Source organism: Candidozyma duobushaemuli, assembly GCF_002926085.2.
Source record: "Candidozyma duobushaemuli strain B09383 chromosome Unknown A_B09383, whole genome shotgun sequence".
In the NCBI taxonomy this organism is placed as follows: domain Eukaryota; kingdom Fungi; phylum Ascomycota; class Pichiomycetes; order Serinales; family Metschnikowiaceae; genus Candidozyma; species Candidozyma duobushaemuli.
This window is the reverse complement of record NW_020289901.1, coordinates 177,196-203,924: the sequence shown is the minus strand read 5'-3', so window position 1 is coordinate 203,924 and position 26,729 is coordinate 177,196. Positions and strand designations below refer to the sequence as shown.

General features: G+C 44.9%; 12 protein-coding genes and 1 non-coding gene across 13 annotated transcripts; 5 read left to right on the top strand and 8 right to left on the bottom strand. All coding sequences in view use genetic code 12, as the record gives it.

Annotated features, from left to right (window-relative positions):
- Positions 1 to 11: 11 nt before the first annotated feature.
- CXQ87_000096 (uncharacterized protein) lies at positions 12 to 842 on the top strand (the record flags this gene model as incomplete). The annotated part of the gene is made up of 2 exons (XM_025478681.1): positions 12 to 110; positions 168 to 842. 2 exons carry the CDS (start codon positions 12 to 14, stop codon positions 840 to 842), a joined length of 774 nt encoding a protein of 257 aa, XP_025338154.1.
- A 137-nt stretch (positions 843 to 979) lies between these two features.
- Positions 980 to 1,813, top strand: MOB1 (Mob1p; the record flags this gene model as incomplete). The annotated part of the gene is made up of 1 exon (XM_025478680.1): positions 980 to 1,813. One exon carries the CDS (start codon positions 980 to 982, stop codon positions 1,811 to 1,813), a length of 834 nt encoding a protein of 277 aa, XP_025338153.1.
- Positions 1,814 to 1,837: 24 nt separating this feature from the next.
- Positions 1,838 to 3,221, bottom strand: CXQ87_000094 (RNA exonuclease; the record flags this gene model as incomplete). Its single annotated transcript, XM_025478679.1, has 2 exons — positions 1,838 to 1,916; positions 1,975 to 3,221. 2 exons carry the CDS (start codon positions 3,219 to 3,221, stop codon positions 1,838 to 1,840), a joined length of 1,326 nt encoding a protein of 441 aa, XP_025338152.1.
- A 265-nt stretch (positions 3,222 to 3,486) lies between these two features.
- On the top strand, positions 3,487 to 5,001 carry SEC20 (Sec20p; the record flags this gene model as incomplete). Its single annotated transcript, XM_025478678.1, has 1 exon — positions 3,487 to 5,001. The coding sequence occupies one exon, from the start codon at positions 3,487 to 3,489 to the stop codon at positions 4,999 to 5,001; it is 1,515 nt and encodes a 504-aa protein (XP_025338151.1).
- Positions 5,002 to 5,026: 25 nt separating this feature from the next.
- On the bottom strand, positions 5,027 to 6,064 carry CXQ87_000092 (uncharacterized protein; the record flags this gene model as incomplete). Its single annotated transcript, XM_025478677.1, has 1 exon — positions 5,027 to 6,064. One exon carries the CDS (start codon positions 6,062 to 6,064, stop codon positions 5,027 to 5,029), a length of 1,038 nt encoding a protein of 345 aa, XP_025338150.1.
- A 281-nt stretch (positions 6,065 to 6,345) lies between these two features.
- On the top strand, positions 6,346 to 8,472 carry NAB3 (Nab3p; the record flags this gene model as incomplete). The annotated part of the gene is made up of 1 exon (XM_025478676.1): positions 6,346 to 8,472. One exon carries the CDS (start codon positions 6,346 to 6,348, stop codon positions 8,470 to 8,472), a length of 2,127 nt encoding a protein of 708 aa, XP_025338149.1.
- Positions 8,473 to 8,526: 54 nt separating this feature from the next.
- On the bottom strand, positions 8,527 to 10,028 carry CDC37 (Cdc37p; the record flags this gene model as incomplete). The annotated part of the gene is made up of 2 exons (XM_025478675.1): positions 8,527 to 8,801; positions 8,831 to 10,028. The coding sequence occupies 2 exons, from the start codon at positions 10,026 to 10,028 to the stop codon at positions 8,527 to 8,529; spliced, it is 1,473 nt and encodes a 490-aa protein (XP_025338148.1).
- Positions 10,029 to 10,165: 137 nt separating this feature from the next.
- CXQ87_000089 (uncharacterized protein) lies at positions 10,166 to 10,531 on the bottom strand (the record flags this gene model as incomplete). The annotated part of the gene is made up of 1 exon (XM_025478674.1): positions 10,166 to 10,531. The coding sequence occupies one exon, from the start codon at positions 10,529 to 10,531 to the stop codon at positions 10,166 to 10,168; it is 366 nt and encodes a 121-aa protein (XP_025338147.1).
- A 394-nt stretch (positions 10,532 to 10,925) lies between these two features.
- Positions 10,926 to 10,998, bottom strand: CXQ87_000088. Its single transcript has one exon. It is a non-coding gene; the product is annotated as a tRNA-Lys (tRNA).
- A 268-nt stretch (positions 10,999 to 11,266) lies between these two features.
- CXQ87_000087 (guanine nucleotide exchange factor) lies at positions 11,267 to 13,456 on the bottom strand (the record flags this gene model as incomplete). Its single annotated transcript, XM_025478673.1, has 1 exon — positions 11,267 to 13,456. The coding sequence occupies one exon, from the start codon at positions 13,454 to 13,456 to the stop codon at positions 11,267 to 11,269; it is 2,190 nt and encodes a 729-aa protein (XP_025338146.1).
- A 133-nt stretch (positions 13,457 to 13,589) lies between these two features.
- CXQ87_000086 (tRNA(Ile)-lysidine synthetase) lies at positions 13,590 to 19,827 on the bottom strand (the record flags this gene model as incomplete). Its single annotated transcript, XM_025478672.1, has 2 exons — positions 13,590 to 18,395; positions 18,721 to 19,827. The coding sequence occupies 2 exons, from the start codon at positions 19,825 to 19,827 to the stop codon at positions 13,590 to 13,592; spliced, it is 5,913 nt and encodes a 1,970-aa protein (XP_025338145.1).
- Positions 19,828 to 20,420: 593 nt separating this feature from the next.
- ILS1 (isoleucine--tRNA ligase) lies at positions 20,421 to 23,663 on the top strand (the record flags this gene model as incomplete). Its single annotated transcript, XM_025478671.1, has 1 exon — positions 20,421 to 23,663. One exon carries the CDS (start codon positions 20,421 to 20,423, stop codon positions 23,661 to 23,663), a length of 3,243 nt encoding a protein of 1,080 aa, XP_025338144.1.
- A 64-nt stretch (positions 23,664 to 23,727) lies between these two features.
- On the bottom strand, positions 23,728 to 26,724 carry CXQ87_000084 (uncharacterized protein; the record flags this gene model as incomplete). The annotated part of the gene is made up of 1 exon (XM_025478670.1): positions 23,728 to 26,724. The coding sequence occupies one exon, from the start codon at positions 26,722 to 26,724 to the stop codon at positions 23,728 to 23,730; it is 2,997 nt and encodes a 998-aa protein (XP_025338143.1).
- Positions 26,725 to 26,729: the final 5 nt, after the last annotated feature.

Genomic DNA, 26,729 nt, shown 5'->3' with positions numbered 1-26,729 from the left:
ACTACTTCTTCATGTCAAAACAAATCTGTCTACAAGAGTTCGACGACACATTCACCTTGTCTTACTCCGAGAAAACCAAGGGACCCGAGAATCCAGAATTCTTCATTCCCGTATCTCACATGCTAGTATGACCGACCCTCTATTCTCTCTGCTCCCACTAACCCAAGTTCACGCTTGACATCATCATCAATGGTCATAAGCTCGATAGCTCCAATCACTGCCTGGAGAGAATTCTGGCAGCATTATTGAAATCATCATTTTGGAAACAAATCTTCTTCGAGATTGATACCCTGGCCACGAGCAATAGCTCGGTATCTCTCCACCTTAAGTGCAACCTTTTCAGTGACATCTTGGGCGATTTCAAGCATGCCAACAATGTAGCAAGCATCGAATGCCTTCATCTTGTCTACAGATACGACACGCCTTGCCCGCTGGTGTATTACAGTTGTTTGTTCAACAACCTCCAGTATTCACTCACGTCATTGATGCTACACTTGGAAGCTGAGTACCCGTTTGCCTTCTCATTCTACGGGAAACACCTTTTCGAAATCAACTATCATTCCTTACTACGCATCTTTACCGAGCTAAGTACGCCTCTTCAGGGGCCCGGAGAACCGGATCGGGCTGAGATACTACGAATGGTACTTGAGAAGCTCCGTTACTTCATGCTCACAAAGTACAACACTGTGGAGTTGATGAAAGAATGTGCCAAAAGCTCTTATCGTTTACAGCAATGCCGCAATTCTATCAAGCGGCCGCGAGAGCTTGAAGATAAGCGGTTACTCCGGAATATTGCCTTGGTGTACAGGGTTCTTCACGATCCGATTCAGAAAAGCGAATGAAGCATGGGAAGTAATTTCGCACCAAATCGGGTGCTGATGTAAACACTGGAAGCATTGCCTGGTTTGCGATCTACACTCCTCCTGGGGATTGCAAACTGAACACAATCATCCTACAGCACAATTTTGACAGGCCCCTCATGTCGTCGTTTTTTTCAAACTTTAATGCCCATTCCATAAAATCAACTAGAGGCTTCAAGCTCAAGCCGGGATCTCCGATCTCTAGCCCGCAGCCTGTCGGTAACTCTGCTATTCCCACCACTCCAAAGGGAAACTTCTACGACAAGCCCACCTTGCAACTTGACCAGAATGATAACAACAACCCATATCAAACGATGAACGTCTCATCTGGTTTGTCGTCTCAGCCAGTCACGTCACATAAGGATATCAGGTCATATGCGGAGCAGACCTTGGGTTCCGATAACGCTTTGATTCAAGCAGTTAAACTCCCTCAGGATGAGGATGTAAACGAGTGGCTAGCTGTTCACGTTGTTGACTTCTATAACCAGATCAACATGCTTTACGGTACGATCACGGAGTTCTGTTCTCCCAAGACATGCCCACGCATGATTGCAACAGAGGAGTACGAATACTTGTGGCAAGAGACAAATTCTGGAAGCAGCAGCAATGTGCCTCCTAAGAAGCCAATCTCTTTACCAGCTTGTGACTACGTTGAGAATCTCATGAACTGGATTCAGAACTTCTTTGATAATGACAACATCTTTCCATCCAAGATCGGTGCGCCCTTCCCACAACAGTTCCCCAACTTGGTGAAGACGATATTCAAGAGGCTTTTGAGAATCTACGCTCATATCTACTGCCATCATTTCCACGAAATCTCTGAGTTGGGATTACAGAGTCACTTGAACACGAGTTTGAAGCACTACGTCCTCTTCAGCAGGGAATTCGACTTGATTAGCAGAAGAGATTACGGTCCGCTCGAGGACTTGATCAACACCATGTTAAAGTCGTGATGCAATTCGCTACTTATCGTAATTCTAATTGCGCCATGAGGCAAAGGTGGTCAGACGGGTACTGACCGTCTCTAGGTTGGCCAGATGGTTCTGGGCCCATTTCCTCAGGTGTTGGTAGGCGAAGAAGGGATAGGAGCCTGATGTTTTGGTTCTGCTCTAACTGTTGCACCGAGTCGACTTCACCATTCGCATTGTCACCATTCCAGTCCGTGGCAACAAAAATATAGTCTAGCAATCCACGCCATGTGTGTGCCCAGTTGGAGAACAGCGGTTCATATCTGTCGCTTGGAATAGTGTTTTCAGGATGCACTTGGCGATACGCCACAGAATATAGAGAAATAAACCTCATGTCGATGTTGTTATGCAAAGACTCCATATGTTGTATCTTTTCTAGAATGGCTGGAGTGAAATTGAATGATGATGGTTCAGGGGTGTCTTCTTCATCGTCATCCTCGTCATCATCTTCGTCTTCTGCAGCATCTGAATCGTTCCATTTATGAGATGCCGCCTTGCCCAACACTACTTTTGGTCTCTCTGTATATGTAATAGGCTTTGAAGTGATGGAAAGATATGGCGAGTCATAAGGCTGAGCATTGAAGTCACCAGCAAAGAAACGGTAGAACCTATCATTTGGGTATAGAAGATGCATCATTTTGGAGAACTCCTTTACATGATGGAGTACAAGGTATGTCTGCCTGGTTCGCTCAAATGTTCCGAAAGGATGCCAAAATAGATGTGTAGTGCCGATAATAATACCATCTTTTGTTATGCCGGGATTCTTTTTCTTAACATCTTCATTGAGTTTGAGGTAAACCAACAAACCAATGTTTTGTGTTTTTGTAGAGGCTGGGACGCCTGGTGTTTCGGTCCCATCATAGTCAATGAAATAATGATGCTCAAAGTGGAACATGGAATGCTTGTAGAGGATGGCCACACCATGTCTCTTCACACCTGACCGATGGTACCTCGAAGAGTAGCCCATACGCTCAAACTCCTTCTTCCAATGGCTGTTGTATTGATCAAAGTCCAATTCTTGTAGACATACAATATCTGCGTCGTAATGCTCAATTTCTGACCCCAATCTCTGAGATCTGTTGGCCCATTTCAACGCAGAGCCGCTGGTAGGAAACAACTTTCTTCTAATAAGGGCTTGGGCCAAAATGTTGTAGGTTAACACCTTGATAATAAGGCCATCGCCAGATGCCTTTTGGCCTGGAATATCTAGCATTGGTCTCTTGATAAACTGTAAATGCTCAGGTACCGGTTTAGCATCTGGATCGATGCCTTGCTTGACGAGCTCATCTCTCTTCTGCTGTTTCTTCAATTCACGCTCCCTTCTCTTCTCAGCTATATATTCTGAAGTGATAGTTGACGGGTCCTTTGCACCCGGTTTACGTTTCAGTTCCATTCGGAAGAAAGGTGAGTGTCAGTATGGGCTTTTCCAATGCCTTACTGCGAAAACGAATGCCATACAACAGTTTACTTGCAACTCATGTAATATTCATATTTTTTTGAAGATAGCAAAAATGCCAAACTTTTTAGACACATTGAATATTATTTTAATTATATCAGGTCAATTGGACTGCCAATTGCTACTTTTACTTAGGCAGCACAGATCACGTAGTGTACGTAACACCTCAGAACTGCCGCTAGATCTATATTCCAGAGCATACATGCTGAACCTAGACTTCCGGCCCCAGCTAACTGAGCTTTCTCGTCTCAGAGACGAAGTTTTTGAAAACATCGAGGATATCAAGAATCTAAAAGATGATGAAATCGATTCTATAGAGACAAGGAGAAACACACTCACCAAACGTGCTCACTACTCGATCAACCAGATGAACGATCTCTTGAGTGTGCTTGAGATTTTGATATCACAACAAGCTCCAAGGAAAGCAGACCAGGATCTTCTTTGGGAGCAATTTGCCCTACACAAGCTGACAGTTCGCAATCTCAAAGAGAGACTAAGAGACAGCCAAACTACAGCATATGAGGAAGAAAGCAAGCGAGTTCATGGTCAGATTATAGACGAGTACGTCAAGAAATGGAGCAACCAAAATGAGGATCTGAGAGAACAGTTGTTTGCTGGAAGATCAACGGCTCAAGAAGAGTCTGGCGACAAGCCAATTGAGGAGCAAGTGCTCACACAAAACAAAAATATCACCAATTCCTTGAGATTGACCAAGCAGCTAATGACCATGTCTGTGATGCAAACAGAGCTAAATACCGAAACACTCGAGCAACAGACCAGGGATCTTCACAAGGTGAACGACAAGCTTGTCGATCTAGACGCGTTGTTGAACAAGTCGAGGCAGATTGTCAAGTTTATCGAAAAGCAGGACAAACGAGACAATAGGCGCATCTACTTTAGCATTGGTTTCCTTCTTCTATGTCTCGCATGGGTCATTTGGCATAGAATCTTGAAATTGCCCGTCAAAATGCTCACATGGTCTCTTCTAAAGGTACTTGGTGTCGTTTCTTGGTTCACGACAAAGAAGGAGCTAACCGATCCAATCAGTTCATATCTGACGCTAAGGCATGAACAGGAGGTATATTCCCTGCCATTGGAGTCTAACGTTTTATCAAGTGAAACTCCCACCCTTGTCGAAGATGTGATCGATGCCACTTCCTCAGAGATAATTGAGAATTTTGTTTCAGCAGAACCCATAATTAAAGGCCTGTTATCTGAAGAAGAGGTCGCCGGTGAAAGCTTCGAGAATATCGAATCGCCCTCCATCGATGTAGAGATCGGGACTACGACTATTTCGACCGAGGAAGTTGCCCCATATATCGAGACGGAGAGCTTAGAAGAACCCAGCCTGGATGAAACTAGTGAAATCATTGAGCCAATTAATAGCAAGACTGAGGAGAAGAAATCTGATCAGGACAAGATTGATGAACTTGAAGAGCTGTACAACGAAGCACAGGAGAAGGTTGACTCTACTGCTGAAAATAACCCAGACTTTGACAGAGACATTCAGAAAGAGGATCAGGAACCCGAAAACGTTCAAACCACCGCTTCCGTTGACATTCAGCCCGAGGAGGTCATTGAGGAAGAGCCAATAACCGTTGATGAACCGTACAGAGAGGAGCCCTTGAGCTCAATTATAAGTGAGGCTCTAGATGATGATCTGGAAACTCCTACATTCCATGAATGGACTCCGCCCAATGCTCACGATGAACTTTAATCTCGTTATCTTACATAAACTACATTCATGGATGCTCAACCTTGACAGAAGCACCGTCCTTCTCAGAAGATTCAAGAGCGGCGGCAACAATTGCCAAATGATGGAAAGCCTTTCTTGGGGGCACTTTGACGAGTGTCTTGTCCTTCTTCTCCACGGCCTCAGCGAAGTTCTCGAACTCCTTCTCGATAGCATCAACTTCATCGATTTCAATGGTGGTCTTGTCAGAAGCCTGCTGAGAGCTTGGACCAGTCTGGTATGTGATGGTGGGCTTCTTCAACGCTGGGGAGAAGTCGTAAAAGATAGAACCGTTGGTACCATAAATAGTGAAGCTGGTGGACTTGTCAGTAGCACCAAAAGCAGATCCATAAGTGAAGTTACCGATTGCGCCAGACTTCAATTTGAATGTGGAGAACAAAATGTCATCGGTACCGCTCTCTTTTCTGATCTGCTTGGTGTGACCACTGACGGTGTCAACCTCACCCAAGACTTCAGTGAGCAATGCCAATTGGTGAACACCTCCATCACTCAAAAAGCCACCAATATGTTCAGGATTCTGTCTCCAGCTAGTAGCCAAGTACTTGTTATCCTCGTTCCAGGCACCGGTGGATTTGTAGATGAAGGAAACCACATCACCAATCTTAGGGAGGATCTCGTGGAGCTTGTCAATGGCAGTCAAAAACGACCATTGCTCCAAAATACCAATTGGGAGGTCAGAAGACTCAGCAATCTTCACAATCTCCTTAGCCTGGTCCAAGTTGGCTGCAATTGGCTTCTCAAAGACAATGGGCTTGTTGAACTTCACGGCCTTCTGGACCAAGTCCAAGTTGGACTGGACAGGCAACAAACCGTCCACAAAGTCCACCTCCTTGTTATCCAAGAGGTCTTCAACGTTCTGGTAAACATCCTTCTTGTCAATGCCCGCCTTCTCAGCAAAGGTGTGGGCCTTGGACTCTGTTCTGTTGAAAGCTGCGTACGGCTTCAAGTTGGGAATTCCCTTGATCACGGGCAAGTGTCTGTCTGTGGCAAAAATGCCAGTTCCTACTATACCCACGTTAAGAGGCATTGTGCAATTGAGGAAAAAAAAAAGTGGTTTACTTAAGAAACTTCACGGGGGCAGGTACTCCGACTTTAGTACTACGCCACGGTTGCGGATGCGGCGTGCAGCGTGGGGGATCCAGGTACCAAATGTCTGCGGGCGCATTACTCAGTTTGGGGTCGGTCTACGAAGTTTATTTTTCCGACAAATTTAATTTGAAGATTTTACATATTGAGTGATGATCATGGAGGGGGGTGGCCTGCTAGTAGATTTATAGTGCGAACTCTAATGTAGTACCACATCTTCTCATGAATGTCACTCCAGTAGAGCTACAGCGAAGAGAGTCTAAAGACGAGGCTGAAAGCTCAGATGTTGATGGCTACGATCCCGAGATGCCTATAGCGAAAAGCCCTGAAGCTGAAGGGGCTAGTGAACCGAACGACTCGGAGGCTGGAAACACAGATTCTAAGACACCAGTTTCTAATGAAGAGGCACCAAAAGATGAGTCAGACGACGAATACGACCCCGAAAGCATGGATCCCTCACCAGAGCCAGATAATGGCGATGTGGGAAGTACAGCTTCAGTGAATGAAGATGACGACTACGACCCGGAGAATGGGTTAGCTTCTCCAGAAGTGAAGGATGCTGAAAAGCCTGTGCCTTCGTTACCTTCCAAACCCACTGTGGCTCCTGCTTCAAGCTCTGACGAGCCTCCAACCCTGCTCAAGGAAGCATACGATGCAATCATGCAAAGTGACCTCGTGAAAAGACCAGAGTTCAAGCAGTTGAGCCAAGAGCAACAGATGGCACTAATCGAACAGCAGCTTAGGGAGAAAGGAATACATTTGCCACAGCTTGACACCAGCCTGGATATGAACTACGACCAGGTGTACTCGTTCAACAAGCCGTTTGACAGCAGGAACCCCATACCGTTGGTGCCAAAGAATAAGTTCTGCAGAAGACCTAATATTACGGTGCCTATGTCGACTGAAGAGTCCGACGAGTTTACCAAATATCTTGCGGAGGAAGCAAAGTACCAAGATCGAAGATCGCTCGACGATTTCCCGGAGAAATCAAGACTCTTCATCGGTAACCTATCAACGAATACTATCTCCAAAGAGGATTTGTTCAGGATTTGCAATAAGTACGGCGAGGTCGTCAGCATTACCTTAAAAGGAGGCTACGGATTCGCTCAGTTCAAAACCGCTGAGCAGTGCGCTGATTGCATTAAAGGCGAAACAGATGTACCCCTTCATGGGAGATTTATGCGTCTTGACGCTTCCACTAATTCGAAGAAGTCTTCTCAAGAAAACGTTCAATTTCGTGAGAGGAGCGCAGAAAAGTCCTCAGACACGGTCACCAGCGAAAACAGCGGCCCTAATTGCCAAATATTTGTCACTGTTGATAGCTCCCCAGACCTCGTGGAGGCTACAACTAAGGTGTTCGAAGATGCTGGGTTTGTTCTCAAGATTGACGATATTGGCGAGCAAGACTTATCGGAGGTCATTCCAGACGCTGCCTATTCTGGCGTTCTTGCTGCATGTATCATCAAGGCTGAGAATGTCGATTTGCAGACTTTTGAGGAAACTGAAGATGGAGGTATCAAGTTTGATGAGTATGTCGACCTTACTCCACTGGTAGCTGTCGATGTTGTCAAGGAAATGGAGCCATCTGATAACTCAAGACCCACGTCTGCAAAACGCTCTCGTGATGAAAGTCTGTACGATCTGGACAGACATTCACACAACAATCGCAATAGCCGTCACGACACTCAGTCGAGGAAGCAGAGGAAGAAAGATCGGCCGAAAGACCGCCAGGGAACCAATCAACCTAATATCCCACACGTGCCAGCGTACCAGAATCCTCTGCAATTCACTCCTAATAATTCATCTCCCTATGGACTTCCAGCTCCGCCATTCCAGCATTTTCCCCAACATGCATATCCCGGTTACCTGCAAAACCAATTTCCAGGCACTCCTCTGAATAACCTGTTCCATAATTCAAATCAGCCTAATTTGTCTGACCCTAATGTGTTGCAAATCCTCCAAAATGTCGACCCAAACACTCTTCAACAAGTTATAGCCCTTCTCCAACTGCAGCAACAAGCACCGGCTAATCAGCATCTGAACATGATGTATCAGCAACAAGTGCAAGGAGGTTATCCTGGTGCATATGGACAACCAACACATCCACCACCACCTCCAATGGTTCAACAGCCTAGTCAGTTGAACAACCTTCTCTCACAACTCCAAAGCCCACAACAGCCCTATCTGAATCAGGGGTATCGACAGCAACAGCATCAGCAACAGCATCAACAGCCTAACTACCAGCCCAATTACCCGCAACAAACTCAGCAGCAGCAGCAGCAGCCTCCACAACAACCCGGACAGTCGTCCACGTTGATGGATATGCTCGCTAGATTGAGCAAGCAGTAGTTACTCTACACTAATATACTACCTCATGACCACATTGCATTATTAACCTGAAAGCTAATCGACCGAATCAACGGTACTGGTGGGGATTTCTTGCTGATCGGTATTATTTTCCTGACGAGCTTTTAAATCCTCAAACTCCTGCTCGTTCTCCAAGTAGCCACTCAAGCCAATGACATTACATTCGTTGATTATCTCCAACGCATTCTCAGCATCCTCAACTTTCATGGCAGCAAAGACCTTGTTTACCTCATCAAGCTCACCAGTCTTGATAGCTTCTTGCATCTCTTTCGAAAGCTTCGTGGTGAAAATTTCATGCTCTTGTGATCCTTCTTCCGGGTATGAACGGTCAACTGCGTACTGTCATCAAGAGATCTGAGTTGGATCACCTCACTTCCTTCTTCTTGATCCTGGCCTTGACCTTGGCGTTCCTCTTGAATAATCTTGCATCTTGTCTGAATGTGCTTCACTGTTCTGTCAACATCGTCATTGAAAGCTGCAGCCACGGGAGTAGACTTGTTCATGAGGTTGGAGAAAAACAATTGAACGCTCTGACGAACGCGGGCTAAATCTTGACCTCCGCCTGCCAACTGGCCAATGTACTGCAAGATGAGAGATTGGTACACCACTTGCTTTGTCAAATTTTCCTTTCCTTCAAGCTGATGATCAAAAGCAGTCATTATAAGGGCATCCTTCTGATTCTCATTACAGATCTTGGGGTTTTGAAGCAAGAAGTCTCTGCCCTTATCCTGTTGATGGTAAGGAATCTGGGCGAAGGCAGCGGTTTCAGGAAGAACAACAAGTTGATCATATTCGTCTTGGGAGCTGGAAGTTTGGGCTTGTGCCAGTTGCAGGGTGGGGCTGTTGAGGGTCTCAATTGACGTTTCAGTCGTAGTCAGGGCCGTTGATGAGGCAGCCTTTGCCTTTGCCTCTGCCTCCTCCTTATTCTTGTTGATGAACGAGCTATCAAAACCAGTGTGATAGTCATCACTGCTGATGAGGTTCGCTTTCTCCTGGAGCAAAGAGTCAAGTTTGATAGTCTGCTTCAGCAAAATGTCGTCAATTTTGGCCCTATGTTCTTTGAGGTGTTGGGTCAACTTCTGACCATCCTCGGTGACCTCAGGATGATCTTCCTTCACTTGAGTAAAGAGGTCCTCGACCATTTCGTTGTAAGGAGGCATGGATTCCACCTCTTCCTTAGAAAACTCCAAATCATGCAAACCCTTACGGAGATCATCCTTCTCGCTCTTGATCTTCTCGTAATTGAACCTTTCTGTAGGGTCATACTCAGCATCAATTGTACTCTTGACCTTGTCCTCATCGAGAAGCTCTAAAGGCTGAAGCTTCTCCATCAAAAAGTCAAGCCTGGCGTTTAATTTTGCGTACATGGTCAACTGGACCAAGATAGACTTGATCTCGATGTTTCTCTGTTGGCGCTTCTCGTGGATATCGCGCTGCTTCCATTTTATAAAAGAGCGTTTATCAACATTTGGGTGGACCTCCACATCTGAGTCGTCAGAAAGCTCGATTTTATCCCACTTTGAGTAATCAATTGGCATCTTGATGTAGTACGTTCCAGTGGTAGTTCGTGAGGAAGCCTACAGATGCAGGTTCGAGAAACTTCCACTGGCTGCAAAAAGTCACTACAGTTATCAAGATTTGCATTTAAATTTTATTGATTTTCAGCAAGTACTATTTAAGCAGTGCCATTAGGTCTCAAACCACAGAAGAAAGCATATCCGTAACCAGTAGTCTGGAAAGTGATGGTGGTACCCCTGGGGAAGTAGAAAACGTCACCTGGAGCAACAGAAACCTTGTTTCCGGTCTCGTCGGCAATTGTGTACTCGCCCTCAACTTCCAAAATGATCTTCATCTCATCATAGTCGTAATAGTATTCCAAAGGTTCACCTGCCTCCTGTTTGTAGAAACCGCATGATATCTGCTTATCAGAAGGAGCTTCGGAGGTGAAGATGTCACCCAAGAAAGAGTTGTTGCCTGGTGATGGGATCTGAGGTGGATTGACCTCTTTACCCTTGGCAGCTGGAGTATATTTGAAAGGCATCTTCTTTTTTCTTTTCTGATACTGGGATATTGTAGAGAAACAGTATCGAATTTATACATTTTGCAACCATAGACCTCTTGGATCCGTTTGCCTAAAAGGGTGCGACTTTGCAGAAGGTTCCCGTGCAAGGGCTATCTTCCCACCACAAAGCGTATCTTCATGCCTTATTGAGAGAACAAGGTTTTATATAGCTTCTATCGGAAATATTGTCCGCTTGATTAAGTAGACGGATTTGTTAGTGCGATGAAAGTTGGTAATGAATTCATTAGACTGGTGGATTGAGAGGCAAGACTTACTACATTGGTCAAGCAAAAACTTTTCCAGGCAATTTCACAACGAAAATGCACTTTATAATATTCCCTGAAATGAACTTAAATGAAAAAAAGATAAACTAAGCCCGACGCGGGGGTCGAACCCGCAACCTTGAGATTAAAAGTCTCACGCTCTAGCCATTGAGCTAGCCGGGCATTTCAGCTGAAATGTGCGCACCTTATAGCTATTAAGGATGGCAAAACGTCAAATACTGCATACAAACAGATGACTCTTTTGGCTTTCTTTCGGGAAAGTTTTCGATCTGACCAGCTGATATGAAAATAGCAAATGATTAAAGTGATCCCATCATCTACTGAGTGCTCTACACTTTGTATAATTGAAAAAAGAAGTCGATAAAATGAATATTTGTCATGCAAGCGTTACATACCACCACAAGGGCGAACCAGACAGTCAACGTAGCCTTTAGCTCTCATTAACAAGCTGTAAACAAATATCGAGAGTTTTCTCGACCTTTGCATCGTTCATAACAACGAGGTCTCTCAAAATTATCTTGTCAAGAGATGGGAACATCTCTGAAAGCTGTTGGAAAGCAGCGTCAATATCTTCCTCTGATGGGCCTGGCGCGGGCGCCGATTCCCTCTGGTTTTCTCGTGGCTCTTCATTCGACTCTGGCGGTGGTGGTGACGATAAATAATTAGTGATGGAGTTCTTGACCGTTTCGGCGCTGGCCATCAAGACACTAGAGGGCGACAAGTTTTGTCGTATAACCGGTGCAGCATTAGTCTCAGATGCTTGAGGCTCAGGAATCACCAATTCGGGCGGCCTTTGCTTGACATCAGCCTCCCATGCCTCAATGTTGGCGTCGAATTCCTCGCTTGAAACAGTAAGATCGTCCTTAGTGATATTTTGAATAAATGAAAGAGCTCCCTGGAGTGACGAAAGATAGTAGCTCGTCTCTCCATGCATTAACCATTCCTCTCCTCTGAACCTCTCGATGTAGTGAACATTGCTTATGATATTAGGTGTTTTGGCGCGGATGATCACAAGTATGAGAAGTGGTATAAACGCATCAGCGTTTGTCTCTTGTTTGCTTACCCGAAGCAAGCTGAATATTATTTTGCACGAGTTGAGAATGCAGATGATCTTGTCCCTAGGTGCTCTGTAGCTGTTCATCTTGTTAAGTTCTTTGATAGCATGGTCCAAGTAATTGAGACTGTCACTTGAAGTCTCTTTCTTTCTTTGAGCAATTTCGTTGAGATCAATATCGAGATGATTTCCCAGAACCCAGCTGAACTTGTCTAGGCAGCTGGCAAATTTCAAGTCTTCTCTCAAGTCCTGCAAGAATGATTCCTGAGTTTGATTTCCATACTTCTTGAATACTTCTGGTGAGAAGCAGTATTCGTATAAGCGGTTCATGATGAGTTTCTCGATACCTTCGTTGGAATTTTCAAGATCTTTGTTATTCATTGAGGCAAAAGGCTCGTATTCCTCGAACTTACCTTTGATGAATTGTTTAAATTGTCTCACAGCCTTGATTCTTTGTGCTGTACTCATGCTTGGAGCTTGTCTCGTAAATGAAACCAAAAAGGACCTAATGTAACGCACAATTGGGTTGGCTGGCTTCTTTCTTATGTGGGATAAGAATGTTTGGAAGTCAAAAGGGTTATGCGATTTCTGATATTGTTCTTGGGGATTAATCGTGTTGTAGGCTCTTTGGATAGAATTGTTTCGCTTATTTCTGGGACGAACAGGTGCAGAAGTCGGAGCCTCGAGAGAGAGCTCATCGTCCTTTAGCTGAAAATCTTCAACTGTTTCCAGCTGCGTGCCCAGTAACACATCCTCATCTCCGGCCCCTTCGTATTCGGTTTGAGCAAGAGGTGGTGCCTCCAATGTATCTTCGTTTTCGGCGTTAGTTTGGAATGCAGCAGTATTCTGCTTCAGGGACTCCTCATTTGCAGGGTCCCCTGTATCTGGCAATGTCAGGTCGCTTTCATCTTTATTAAGCAGAGTGGATTCAGCAGATTTGTGCTCTGTCGACTTAGGATCTTTATCCAGCGATTCCACAGAAGTCTCTTGAACCGGCTCCTGTGATACATTTCCCTCAACATCCAAATGATCTCCTTCAATATGTGACACTTCATCTGTCTTCTGATCACTCTCAAGATGAGTGCTCAAATGCTCCTTCTCCTCAACTTTGTCGTCCAAGGTAGACATGTTTGAGTCTTGCCTGGCCTTTGGCTTGAACTGCCTCATCTTCTCCTCCAAAGAGTCAATCTCGGCCTCTTCGTTCTCTTCCGTGTTGTTTTTGTCGTTTGCCTTGTTAACGTCGAACTTATCGAATAATCCAATCAAATCGGTCTTCTCTCTCGATCCGTTCGTTCCTTCGGTGACACTGACGGTCGTAGGGGTCACGTCACTTATCCCTGTGGCCATTGCAGGCTGAAGCACTTTTGGAGATGAGCTTGACGAACTAGGGGGTCGTTTGGCCTCTTGAACATCCTTGAAGTTGGGCCTTTCGGGCTCTGATTCATGCTTCGATGGGGCGGGGGAGGCGGTTTGTGAAGTTACTGTGGAAGTGGTATTGGTGTTTGTCGTTGATGTTGTCGGAATAGCCTTGGACACATTGAAGCCCAAGGGGTTGTTGAACGACATTTCGGATGTGTTGCGGAAGAAATGTGGCTGGTTTAGTTTCTACGATAACGGCAGCTACTGAGGTGCGAGTGCGGATGCAACACCATTACACAGTTTGAATGGTCCAGGGCGCATTTCTTGGATGCGACTGTTTTTATTTAAGCGTCAACTTGAGGGAGAGTTTGGGTTTGGGCTTTGGCGCTTCTTCCTGTTTGTCCTCTTTGTTTGGGTTCTCATCGACCTTTTCACTGGCCTCCTGTTTGACCTCAGGCTCGGCAGAATTAGATGCTGGGGAGCCGGTGCGACTGTGACTCTTGCTTCCGTCGTGAATGTAGATTTTGGCCTTCTTTCTCTTTGGTCCTTGCTGATCACCACCAACGGGGCTAGCAGTTTTGGAAAATGGTTCTCTCGGCTCAGTCAGTCCTTCTCTTGATGCAACACTTGAAGGACCGGCGGGGACCGCCAGATCACTGTGCGTCTGAATTTTAGGCGAAGGGCTTTCTCGCTTCACCGCCTGGCTTGAGTCATTTTCCTTGGTATTCTGGCCATTTGCGTCATGACAATTGTTGTTTGCTTCTTGTTCCCCATTGTTATTCATCCCATTGGAGTTGTCAGTGCGAGAATCGTCAAATGGGGTCTCCGATAAGGTAACCCTACCAGATTGAATCTTCACATACCTCCTGACGTCTTTGCCCTCTTCTGTAGCCGCAGAGTCCTGCTCATTTGATGTTTGATCAGAGTGAGCAGCGGTTTGATCCTTCTTGGTTGGCAAAGCTTCTGTGACAAGATTCTCCGTCGCTTTCTTGAAACCGCCGGGCGACCTGAACATGTCAAGATTGTCTGGACGGAAGAACTTGATAGTGACAAAGGTATCGCTAAGTAACACATTCTTCCTCCTTCTTCTCGAAGTCGTTATTTCCGTGAGACTTCTGCGAGAAAATCTCATTTTGATATTCATGTTGTTTTTAGCATCTCTCGTCACAATCTTTGCTGGTTCAACTTCAGTAACACTGGGTTCAACCTTGCTCTCCAGGCGGCCGAGTTTGAGTTTGAGCTTAGGCTCTGCGGCAGGAACTTCTTGGTCAAATGAAGTAGTTGACCTGCGGTTATGTCTCTCCAGCGAGGGACGGGTCCTTTCGGCTTTCTCCTTCTTGGTATCAGTTAACAGGATCTTGGTAGAGAGCTGAATTGTAAATCTACCCTCACGTTTGATGACCACGGAGCCCTCACCGAGATTCCTTGCAACAATCTTCTTTTTCAACTCCTCAAGTGGAACGAAAGGGACGGGTATGTCAATTGAGTAAGCATCCTTTTCGAAGTAGAGGATTTCACACAAGCCAAATATAACACGCCTCTCTCTTAATCCTAGCAATGAAGAATGAATCAATTTCCAAAGCGCTTTCTTGAGACCTTTTCCTATACCATAATCCCGTCTAAGAAGGATTACCGTACCCTCAATCGAGGCTCGCGCCAAAGCATCTCTCCTCGAGCTCACCTCCGTATTTTGAGACTCTTCAACCACAATCATGTTATTCGGATTCAGATAACTCTTATTCGCATTGAACAATTTGTTCAATGAGTCGAACTCCGGATCATCTATGACGGAGGGGATACCGTGCACTGCAGCTTCACAGATCGTCTTTTGAAGAGCTTCAACCATCTTGATTCTGAAATGCCTCGTGGTATTATCCAAGCAAAGGGAATAAAGGAAATACCTGAGAATCTCCCAGACCTTGAGCCCTCCTAGAAGTAGAAGGCCCTCAAATGCGGCAAGTCTAATCTCTTCAGCATTATTAGGAGTCGTGAACTTGATCAAATCCTCAAACGAATATTCACAAAGATTGTTCCGGGCCATCTTTGTCTTCTGCCGTATGCAGCTGGCATACACCATATTATGGTAAGATGGAACCCACTCCTCGATCTTCCGCAACCTATCGATCTCTTCGATTACCTCATTGACAAACTCCTCATCGTTTGACTTATACCCTAACTTCTCTTCCTTTTCAAGATGGAAGTCAATGAGTTTCCGTTTTTCGTTAATTGGAATAACGGCATCCGTGAGAGCACTTAATAAGTCGCGCATGTAGTAGCCGTCTTGAAACTCGTTGTTAGAATTGTCGTTATACTTCACAAAATTGAGCAAAATCTCCTTGATATCTGGAAGTGTGTTACCATCATCATCCCTTATTTGAGCCAAAATCAGGGGCAAAGCTTTCTGAAGAAAGTACTTTCCGAACACTTCAAATGAGTTACCAGTTGGGATGAAACTATTCTCAAAACAGAAAAGCCTCCTGAATGCTTTTAGCAAGTACAGCATGCCAAAATAAGAGTTCTGCTTTCTCGAAAGGTTCGCAAGAGCTTGTGCTGCAGCAATCCGAACACCATAATGATATCTGCGGTCCATGAGGGTTCTTGTTAAAGAAGTGCAAATTATCTTGTTGGGCTTTTCCTGCTCACCAAAGTATCTAGCCGCATCACATTGGGCCTCCACATCTCTATCTTGCTGTAATTGCGAACAGAACATGTAGTCTGGCTGACGCACATTAAACTTGGCAATCCATTCACAGTCGGTATCCACACGGATCCATTCATATGGATCTACGAGATCCTCATCACGCTTAGGCCACTCCTCGAAGCCCCACTCTTTAATATCCCTCTCTTTACGGAGAATGTCTCCCAACTTTGAAAAAACAGGGTTTGTCTCAACGTTTTCTTCCTTATTCTTTCTCAGTCGTCTGGCTTTTGTGTTATACTGAACATCAAATTTGACAAGAGAGTCTTTGATGTCCACAATGTGTTCGTACGGCGTACCATCTGCCTCGTGAACTCTGATGGTCATGGGACCTGTGAAAGTATTCAGTGAGGGTGGCAACTCTTGGTCGTGAAGATACATCATTGATTCCTCCATGAATGTGTCGGTGTTTGGTCTGATTGAACGATGTTGTTGCACTTGTGTCTGACGAATAACAACTTCAATCAAGGACCGCTTTTTGTTGAAACGCTGAGTTATGTTGAAGACGGGAGTTCCAACTCCAAAGACCCATTGCTTGAAGAATTTATCAAGCCTATTGCGATTGACTTTTTCACATACACTTTGGAAATGTTGTGTTGATAGTGAGCCGTTTTGAAGATCTCCAGACATAGCCTGTAAAAATATCTTCGGTAAGACACGAGCAAGACCAAACAGTTTATCAGTTTTTGTCATACGCCTGTCCAATATGAGTAAAACAACGGAAGCTTTGAGGCGTACGAAAGTCAAATCTGACTCTGAAAGTGGGAATCGAACATATGGCAATGAGATGGGTTGTTTGGAGACATCGGTCTCGGCAATTTTTTCCATCTTTTGCTTGATGTTGTATCTGAACTCATTATTGCCCATAAGGTCTTTGAGAAAATGGAAGGACATAAATCGAGCGATACCTATGGTACACCAAAGGTCATTGAAAGTCTGTGGAACGATATTGATCCCGGACCATTGTCCTGCAATGCACTCAAGGATGTTTTCTGTAAGTGTGAACATTGGCTCGATAACATTTTGCGGATAAAGTAGTCTATCGCTTAGGACAGTGAGGCCAGCAAAGTTATTGTATGGATAAGACGGACCTTTCACAAATATGATACCGTACGTGCTGAATGGGTAAGAGCCAAACTCAGACGAGAAGAAGTTCATAGCTTCGTGAACGAAAATGCAAGTATTTTTGGCCAAGTCTTCTTGACCTGGCAAATAGTAAAGAGTAACGACAGAACCAAGTTCTTCCTTTTCAATTTCTTCTTCATCCTCAGCACCTTGCTGAACAGTGTTCGAAAGGTTGGCAAGCTCAGTACTTTCAAATGGACCAACTGCCCATCCAACATGATGAGCGCTTATTGGATTGAAGATAGACCATGAAACGATCTTTTTAGAATCATCAGTCGGATGTGGAGTTTCTTTTGTGTTCGCCGAATCACCAGTGCATACGAATAGATCGAAGTGTTCTGACTCGTCCTCTTCCTCGTCGCTCTCGACTTTTTCAGAATTCTCCTTTTCCTGTGTTGTAGAGCTTTCATCCACATCCATACTGTCTTTGTCGTTTTCATTATCAGTGGAAAAGTTATCGATGTCTCTTGTTGATCTTGGGACAGTAAGTTCAAACGACCAAGTCCCCTTCTCCCACAAATTATCAATGCATGGAACCCAGGAAGACGTGGAGACGTTAAACTCAGAATTTACCGTGTAAGCATGCCAGAGCTTTTTGTCCTCGCCGAGACATGCAAAGTTAACACCATTGTTGGGATTTCGAAGCTCATACTCGATACCAATTTGAATGGGTGCGTAAGCATCCCCATGTGTGTTCTTATTTCGCAGTAGTGGCGTCAAGCCCGTTGGTATCAGTGAAGCTGGGGTGTGGCCTCCATTTGCATCAGCCGCTTGGAACTTGAAATTGTTCGGCAAACTTATGAGGAGCTCTTCGGTATTGCCAAGATCCACGAGATCACTAGGGTCAAACTGGTCGTCTTCGAATTCTCCGAATATGTAGTTGAGCTTCTTCCTTAGTAGGTGGTGCTGATGGATATCGAATTTCTCGGAGTATAAGTCCCATATGTTCACAGACCTTGAGTCTGTACAATTGTCGAATTTCTCGGGGTCATTGATGTACAACATGTCCTTGTGGATGAAATTAACCAACTTTGTGCCGTTGACATACACTTCTTTGACTGTCAATTCTCTAGCATCAAGCTTGATGGCTCGGAGCTGATTGCTGGTTGGGATTAAAGTAAGCTCCGTAAAACCATTGATTCTTTGATGCGCAATATCCACATCGAGACTCACTCTCTGATGGGCTAGCTTGAAGAGTTGTGTCAGTAGGTTGACATTCTTCGTTCTATTTCTGTTTCTTGGAGTACCAGTGTGGCCTCCAGTAAATTTAGGTGTCTGTGCCGCCAGCTGACTCCTATCGTGCAAGTTGATGAACGACATAGACTGGCGGTGTTTAGGATAAAGTTGTTTGTTGTATTGGTCTAAAGATGTATGTTCAGAGGTCGTTTGTTTTGGTGCAGGAAACTCAACTTCGCTATTCCACCTCGCGCACATTTAGTGTTCCCTCTTACTATACTACGATGAAGTGATACCGATTTCCCATTTATTTAGTTATACATTTTCAGGCTTTTTTAATAATCCATTCTGCCTCTAAACCAGGCACGGCCAATCCCTTTGTGGGAACGGCGAGGATCTCACCACTTGAAGCGTCCAATACAATAGGTATTTCAGAGCTTAGCTTCCCGCACTCAGGAAATATTCCCTCCACATCTTTTTTCATAGCAGAGTTGTAGAGCTGTATTCTTGCCTCCCTTTTAAAATCATCTTTAAGACGAAGCCACCAAATATTGTTGACAAGTACCCATTCCAGGAAAGTCTCCTTTAGTCTGAGGTGAGTCGTAGACTGTCTTCTCTCTCGTTCAGCTGGCTGTCTCAGAAGACGAAAGTTAATCATGCCACAAGGTTCTTTAAGAATGTCGATCTTCACATTGAGATATGTCAATGTAGTTTTCTTTTGAGTATCATCTCCAATAAACCGATCAATTCGAGGAATCGCTTGACGCTCAATCTTCGCATATGACCAATGGAAGTTCTCTGAAGAGGATAATGGATACATTATGTCATAGAGCCATCTTGCGGAAATAGAGTCATTAAGCTTGCACCAAAACAGCGACTCGATGGTGAAATTCATAGTAGCCTTGCTCTGGTCAAATCGAAAGAGACCGTACTTTTTCACATAATCATCAAGTCTGGCTATGCACTTTTCAAATGACCTCCTTACTTGATCAACCTCGTGTATACTCCTGAGAATTTCGTCACGAGAGATGATATGGCTTGACGCACCCGTCTTAGGAACGTACTCAGATATCATGAACCTGAGCCAGTTGCGCTTTGTTACTGTGGGGTCTGCATTTGTGGAGTCTTCGAACCATTCTATCTGATTATCCCTGCAGTAGCTCGTTATTTGTTTCTTATCAAGAATCAAAAGAGGTCGTAGAAGCTCAATTGGAGCAATCGAATTCCTCGGACCTGCCGGTTTAACGGGTATTGGAGATCGCAGTTTGAGGCCATTGAGCCCGTATATGGTTGAATTCATCTGTAGCCTTTGCAAGAACGTTTCAATTTGATCATCCAATGTGTGCGCTACAAAAAGAGCGCTTGTGTCTATCTTGAAGCAGAATTCTTGTAATGCTTTGTATCTGAGGTTCCTTGCAACTTCCTCAAAGTTGGTGATGGTACTCAACGGACGGTCATAGCTAAGCTTTTCAATATGATGTTTGACGCCCCATTGACGGACTTTTTGACCAACCAACTTTGCCTCCTCCGAAGACTCTTTTCTATACCCATGATCTATGGTCAAGGCGTGTATATCCATGTTGGGATGATACCTCTGGCTATATTGCGTGAGAAGATGTGTCAAACACATCGAATCGACGCCTCCGGAGAGAGCTATTAACACTCTATCAGGAACTGTTCCATTAAAGCATCGTCGAAGCTCGTTGGTGAAAAGTTGTAGGTGGCAGGGCATTAAAGAAATGCAGCATTCTGATATCTCTTTTTAGCTGCAACGCGAATCATATTAGTAGGGTCAACATGACGTAGATTGGAGGAAAAATGTATGTGGAAGAGCCTTAAAATAAGCATTTATTTGATTTTGAAACGTCTCTACTAAAGCTGCTCATTTCCACAAAAAGATAGGGATATCTAGCAGGGGCGCATGATCTGAGTCATCTTTGTCAGCCGTACATGAGTGGTAGAGAACGCACCATCGTCAGGGATTTGAATACACAAAATGACTCATTTAAATCCAACATTCTCTATTTGATCAGTTTGCTTATTATAATAGGCAACTCTTAAAAAAGGTTCCAAACGTCGGTTGCAAATCCAGTACAGATAGTGTCACATCCGTGCATCTTGAAAAATTTTGTGAGTATTATTTCCTAAACCCACTGTTGATCAACCACACCCATGGCTGAGGAAAACACTTTTTTCAACTTCTCCAAGGAGGAGGAGAAGGTTATTGAGCAATGGGATAAAATCGACGCTTTCCAAAGAACGCTCGATTTGACCAAAGATCTCCCGCCTTTTGCTTTCTTCGATGGTCCTCCATTTGCAACCGGTACTCCCCACTACGGTCACATCTTGGCCTCCACGGTCAAGGACATTATTCCTCGTTATGCTACAATGAACGGTCACCACGTTGAGAGACGTTTTGGCTGGGACACCCACGGCTTGCCCGTTGAGCACGAGATTGACAAAAAGCTCGGTATCACTGGTAAAGACGATGTCATGAACATGGGCATTGACAAGTACAATGCTGAGTGTCGTTCTATCGTCATGAGATACGCTGACGAGTGGAGACAAACTATCCGTCGTTTGGGTCGTTGGATCGATATGGACAATGACTACAAGACCTTGTACCCAGAGTTCATGGAGTCCGTGTGGTGGGCTTTCAAGGAGTTGTTCCAGAAGGACGCTGTCTACAGAGGTTTGAGAGTCATGCCTTACTCTACTGGCTGTACTACCCCATTGTCTAACTTTGAAGCTCAGCAGAACTATAAGGATGTCAATGACCCTGCCGTCACCATCGGTTTCCCATTGATTGATGACGAGAACACCTGGTTGGTCGCCTGGACCACCACTCCATGGACCTTGCCATCCAATATCGCTCTTGCTGTTCACCCTGAGCTTGAGTATGTCAAGATTTTCGACGAGGAGAAGCAGAAACACTACATCTTGTTGGAGCAGTTGATCAAGACTTTGTACAAGAAGCCTGCTGCTGCCAAGTACAAGGTTGTGGAGAAGATCAAGGGTAAGGAGTTGGCTGGTCTCAAGTACAAGCCAGTCTTTGACTACTTCTACGAGACTTTCCAGGAGCACGGATTCAAGGTCATTTTGGCTGACTACGTTACTGACGACTCTGGTACCGGTATTGTTCACCAGTCTCCAGCTTTTGGTGAGGCCGATTTTGCCGCTGCCACCGAGGCTGGCATCATCAACGAGAAGAGAGTTCCACCTAACCCTGTTGACGACAACGGTAAGTTCACAGACGACGTCAGCGACTTTGCTGGTGTCTACGTCAAGGACGCTGACAAGTTGATCATCAAGAAGTTGACTGAAAACGGTAGACTTTTGCTCTCCACTCAAATCAATCACTCGTACCCATTCTGTTGGAGATCTGACACTCCTTTGTTGTACAGAACGGTGCCTGCCTGGTTTGTTCGTGTCACTGATGTCATTCCACAAATGTTGCTGAATGTTGAGAAGACCAACTGGGTTCCTTCTAACATCAAGGAGAAGAGATTCTCTAACTGGATTTCTAACGCCAGAGACTGGAACATTTCTAGAAACAGATACTGGGGTACTCCAATCCCATTGTGGGTCAGTGATGACCTCAAGGAAGTTGTCTGTGTTGGTTCCATCGAGGAGTTGAAGACCTTGTCTGGTCGTGATGACATTACTGACATCCACAGAGAGAGCATTGACAACGTTACTATCCCATCTAAGCAGGGCAAGGGTGACTTGAAGAGAATTGAGGAGGTGTTTGACTGTTGGTTTGAGTCTGGATCTATGCCTTATGCTTCCAAGCACTACCCATTCGAGAAGAAAGAGTCTTTCCATGACGCCTTCCCAGCTAACTTCATTTCTGAGGGTTTGGACCAGACAAGAGGTTGGTTTTACACCCTTACTGTCTTGGGTACCCATTTGTTCAACACCGCTCCATACCAGAACGTCATTGTTTCTGGTATCGTTCTTGCCAGTGATGGTAAGAAGATGTCTAAGCGTTTGAAGAACTACCCAGACCCAAGCATTGTGTTGCAGAAGTATGGTGCTGATGCTTTGAGATTGTACTTGATCAACTCTCCAGTCTTGAGAGCTGAGACTTTGAAATTCAAGGAGGAGGGTGTCAGAGAAGTTGTCTCTTCCGTCTTGTTGCCATGGTACAACTCTTTCAAGTTCTTGAAGGACTCTGCTGAGGTTTTCAAGAAGGAGAATGGCGAGGACTTTGTCTACGACTCATCCTTGACCTCCACCAACGTGATGGATAGATGGTTGTTGGCTTCTATCCAGTCGTTGGTCAAGTTCGTCCACGAGGAGATGCGCAGCTACAGATTATATACCGTTGTTCCTAAGTTGTTGGCCTTGATTGACAACTTGACCAACTGGTACATCAGATTTAACCGTCGTCGTATCAAGGGTTACACCGGTGAGGGTTTGGATGACACCAAGAAGGCTCTTAACACCTTGGCTGAGGCTTTGTTCATCTTGTCCAGACTCATGGCACCATTCACCCCATTCTTGGCTGATGGTATCTACCAAAGATTGAAGCCTTTCTTCTCTACTAAGGACTTGGAGGGATTCTCAGTCAATCCTAACATCAAGGACTCTGGTTCCGTCCACTTCTTGGCTTACCCACAAGTGAGAGAGGAGTTGTTCGATTCCGAGATTGAGCTTGCTGTCTCGAGAATGCAGAAGGTCATTGATTTGGGTAGAAACATCAGAGAGAAGAAGATGATCTCCTTGAAGACTCCATTGAAGGAGTTGGTGATTTTGCATTCCGACGCCTCCTACTTGAAGGACATTGAGTCTTTGAAGGGTTACATTCTTGAAGAGTTGAACGTCAGAAACCTCGTCATCACTGATGACGAAGCTGCATATGGTGTTGAGTACAAGGCTGTTGCTGACTGGCCTGTTCTCGGTAAGAAGTTGAAGAAAGACGCCAAGAAGGTCAAGGCTGCCTTGCCAAACGTCTCTTCTGAGGATGTGAAGAAGTTTGCTGAGACTGGTAAACTTACCGTTGATGGCATTGACTTGGTGTCTGAGGACTTGCAGGTCCAGAGAGGCTTGCCTGAGACCCTGGCTTCTTCTGGTCATGAGTCCAGATCTGACAAGGATGTTTTGATCATTTTGGACACCAACTCGTATGCTGACTTGCAAAGTGAGGGTTTGGCCAGAGAGTTGATCAACCGTATCCAGAGATTGCGTAAGAAGGCTGGCTTGAACGCTACCGATGACGTCAATGTCGAGTACGAGTTGAAAAAGGATACCATCAACTTCGAGGACGTCATCAAGGTCAACAGCGACATGTTGCAAAAGTGTTCTCACAATCCTTTGAGCGCTTTCACTGGTGCCTCCGAACAAGCCGTCATCATTAATGAGGAACAGAGCATCAACGACACCATCTTCAACTTGAGATTGTTGAAGCTCTAATTAAATGCTACTATAGATCGACGATTATAAATAAATATCTCTAAGTTACCAATGCTGTGTATGTCTATTTCCAGGATAATGTGCTGAGACCGGCACCAGCGACAATACCGATCGTTTTGCCATGAAACGTAGTTGTATCGCTGCAACCAGTGTCAGCGACTGTAGTATAGGTAGCACTCATGCAATCTAACAAGCCATTCTTGGTATTCCAGACTCTTACAATCTGGTCGACCGACGTAACAAGAACCTTGTCTTCAAAGGCGTCTGAAATGGAGGTAATTGTCGCAGATGCAGCCTGTTCCACGAATGCTGTATTGCTTAACGAAAGAATGCCATTTTCGAACTTGACCTGTGAGCTGATCAACGAATTGTCGTCTCCACCAGTAATGATCTTGTATGATCCTCCTGCTTCAGTCAAAGGTAAAATGGCCTTAACGCCACTTTGATGAAGCTGCTGTTTGATAATCGGCTCGCTTGTTATCAGACTCTCGCCATTGAGTATGCCACTCACATCCCAGAACGTAAGATTACCATCTGAAGTGCCTGTCATAACGTAAGTGGATGCATCAAACGAAAGAAGCTCGATGTTTAGCACACAAACGGTACCATATGGAATTTCAGAACGCTCTTGCAAAAGCAGTTGAGCTTTGTCAAAATAAAAAAACTTAACTCTTGAGTTCGAATAAGCCGTTGCAATCCAAAAGCCTGAAGCGGTCTCTTTGCTAGCAAAATCCATGATACGCAAGTCAGGAAACTCTTCGCTAGATTTTACTCTTCCAACTTCAATAACGGCTACCAATCCTCCCTGGAGACGAGTTACCTTCCAGATTATGAGCTCCTCATTAGCAGCTGAACTTGCAATGTAATCCGAACTCAAGAATCCAACTCTTTGTAGACCAGAAATGTGGTTGTTCAATGTTAATTGGTAGTTTGCTCCTCCGTCTGCATCAAGCTTTCCAACTTTAATTGTGGCATCCTCAGAAGCAGTCACCATAAGCTTGGTGCCATCTTCCTCCAGAGTGTCTAAAATGGCAACATCACGGATCTCTCTTCCATGAGTGCCTTCAGCTAAGAGACCATTAGTAGCACCCCAGCTTGATTGTAGATTTGTCACGAAGAGATTTCTTTGACTCATGTAGGAAAACACTAATTGAAGAGTGTCGGTCCTTACACTAACATCCCAATGTCTGTGACCTCCACCACAAGCTTCCTTGGAGAGCTCGATCTGTTTCGTTTCGTCCCAAAGGAAAAAGCAAGATGAGCTAAACCCGTACAAAAAAAGATGGCCATCTCTCATGAACCCGCCTTCTATACTTTTGGTGATCTTGTTCTGAAGGATGGCAGAGCATTGGAGGCCACATGTTGATTGGGAAACCTCGAGGAAGATGTAGATACCATCACGGAGAGTCACCAAAGACACGATTTTGCCTGAATGGCTTTCAATTTTGTTAATGGTTGTGATTGTATCACCAGAACACAACTTTCTGGTGATTTTGGGAAACTGTGGGTCTGCCAGGGCTGTCTCGTACAATGCAAAATTGGCGTGACGGGAGCCAACTAATACCCAGCCGTTGAGCACATCGAGATAGAAGGAAGTGGGAATGAAAATCCGTGGATCCGGCTTTTGGAGGCCAACAGAACTTCTGAATGCAAGTTTTCCATGTTCTTGAGCGAAAGTCAAAAGTTCCATGGGCTCAGTTGGAATGGGGGAATTGAGGAGCAATGATATACTACCGTCGTCAGGACTTGATGCTGCTAGGACATTGATGATTTTTCTGGGTGTCTCAGAATTCGCTCTCACAATGTGATACAATTGTCTCTTCTCGTCAACACCAAGGATAATCACGTCACCATTACCGGAGCACAATGCGAAAGCACGAGCTTCCTCAAACGTCTTGAGCATGTTGAATCTAGAGATTTGCTCGTCCGAGATGCCGTCGAATTGAGGCTTTCTCCATGTGTCTTCACGATAATCATTGACCAACACCTTGCCCTTTGACGTGATTATCAAACGAAACTGAGCAGAGCTCAAGACACCGAACGATTTGATAGCCTCCTTAGGCTCCAAATTATAGCCAGCGTTTGCGATCGTTTCTGGTGTAATGCATTGCGTTTGGCTAACTTCTAGCTTCTCCGCTCTGATCTTACCGTCTGCACCTCCAGTGACGAATATGGTATCATCGCCGCTCTGTACATCTCCAGACCAAACATGCTTTCCAGAATGGAAATGGTCGTAGAGTGCTAGCTGTTGCAATGTTGACTGACCCAGGTATTCCCACACACGAACTGTACAATCTTCACCAGCGGAAAACAATCGTATAGCACCATTTGTGACTGAGATAAATTCCAATGCCCAGATTCTAGATCCGTGTCCCCAGCCGCTGGCCAATAGCTCACCTGCGAAAGTGTAGAGTTTGACTGATCTATCGTCTGAGCAAGATATGATGTATTGACCAGTAGGGTCTATCTTCACCCCAAAGATAGAACCCTCGTGATCAGTGAGGTTATGAAGAATCTTGCGATCAAATAGGTTCCATATTATGACTCCGTGCATCACTGTGCCTGCTGCAATGTAAACTGAAGAATCGCTCAAAACTCTGATCGAACCGCTGTACAAGATTGACTTCTCGTTACAATGAATCTTTTGAAGCAATTTGAATGCTGGAGCATCAGATACTTCGATATCCAAGACTTCATTATGCGACGTCAAGAGCAATAGACGAGTCTCTGCAACGAATTCAACCGCTATGATCCACTCATTGATCGCTTTTTCTATTACCTTCACTTCATTGTTGAAAGGTTCAAAAACAGCAAATGAACGACCTCCAGACACAGCTATTTTTGATCCCCGAACGGCTATACTGTGGATCTTGTTTCTCTTGAAGATCTGCTGGCTGAAGACTAACTCATCGTGCTCATCGCGGTTGAAGATCTTGAGAACTGGGCCATAACCAACATAGATGAATTTTCCGTGAAGTTTAACGGCGGTGACTGGCCCATAATGCTGAAGTTTTTCTATGAAGTCCTCTGAAATAGAGGAAATGGGATTTTGTGGGGGCATCGGAC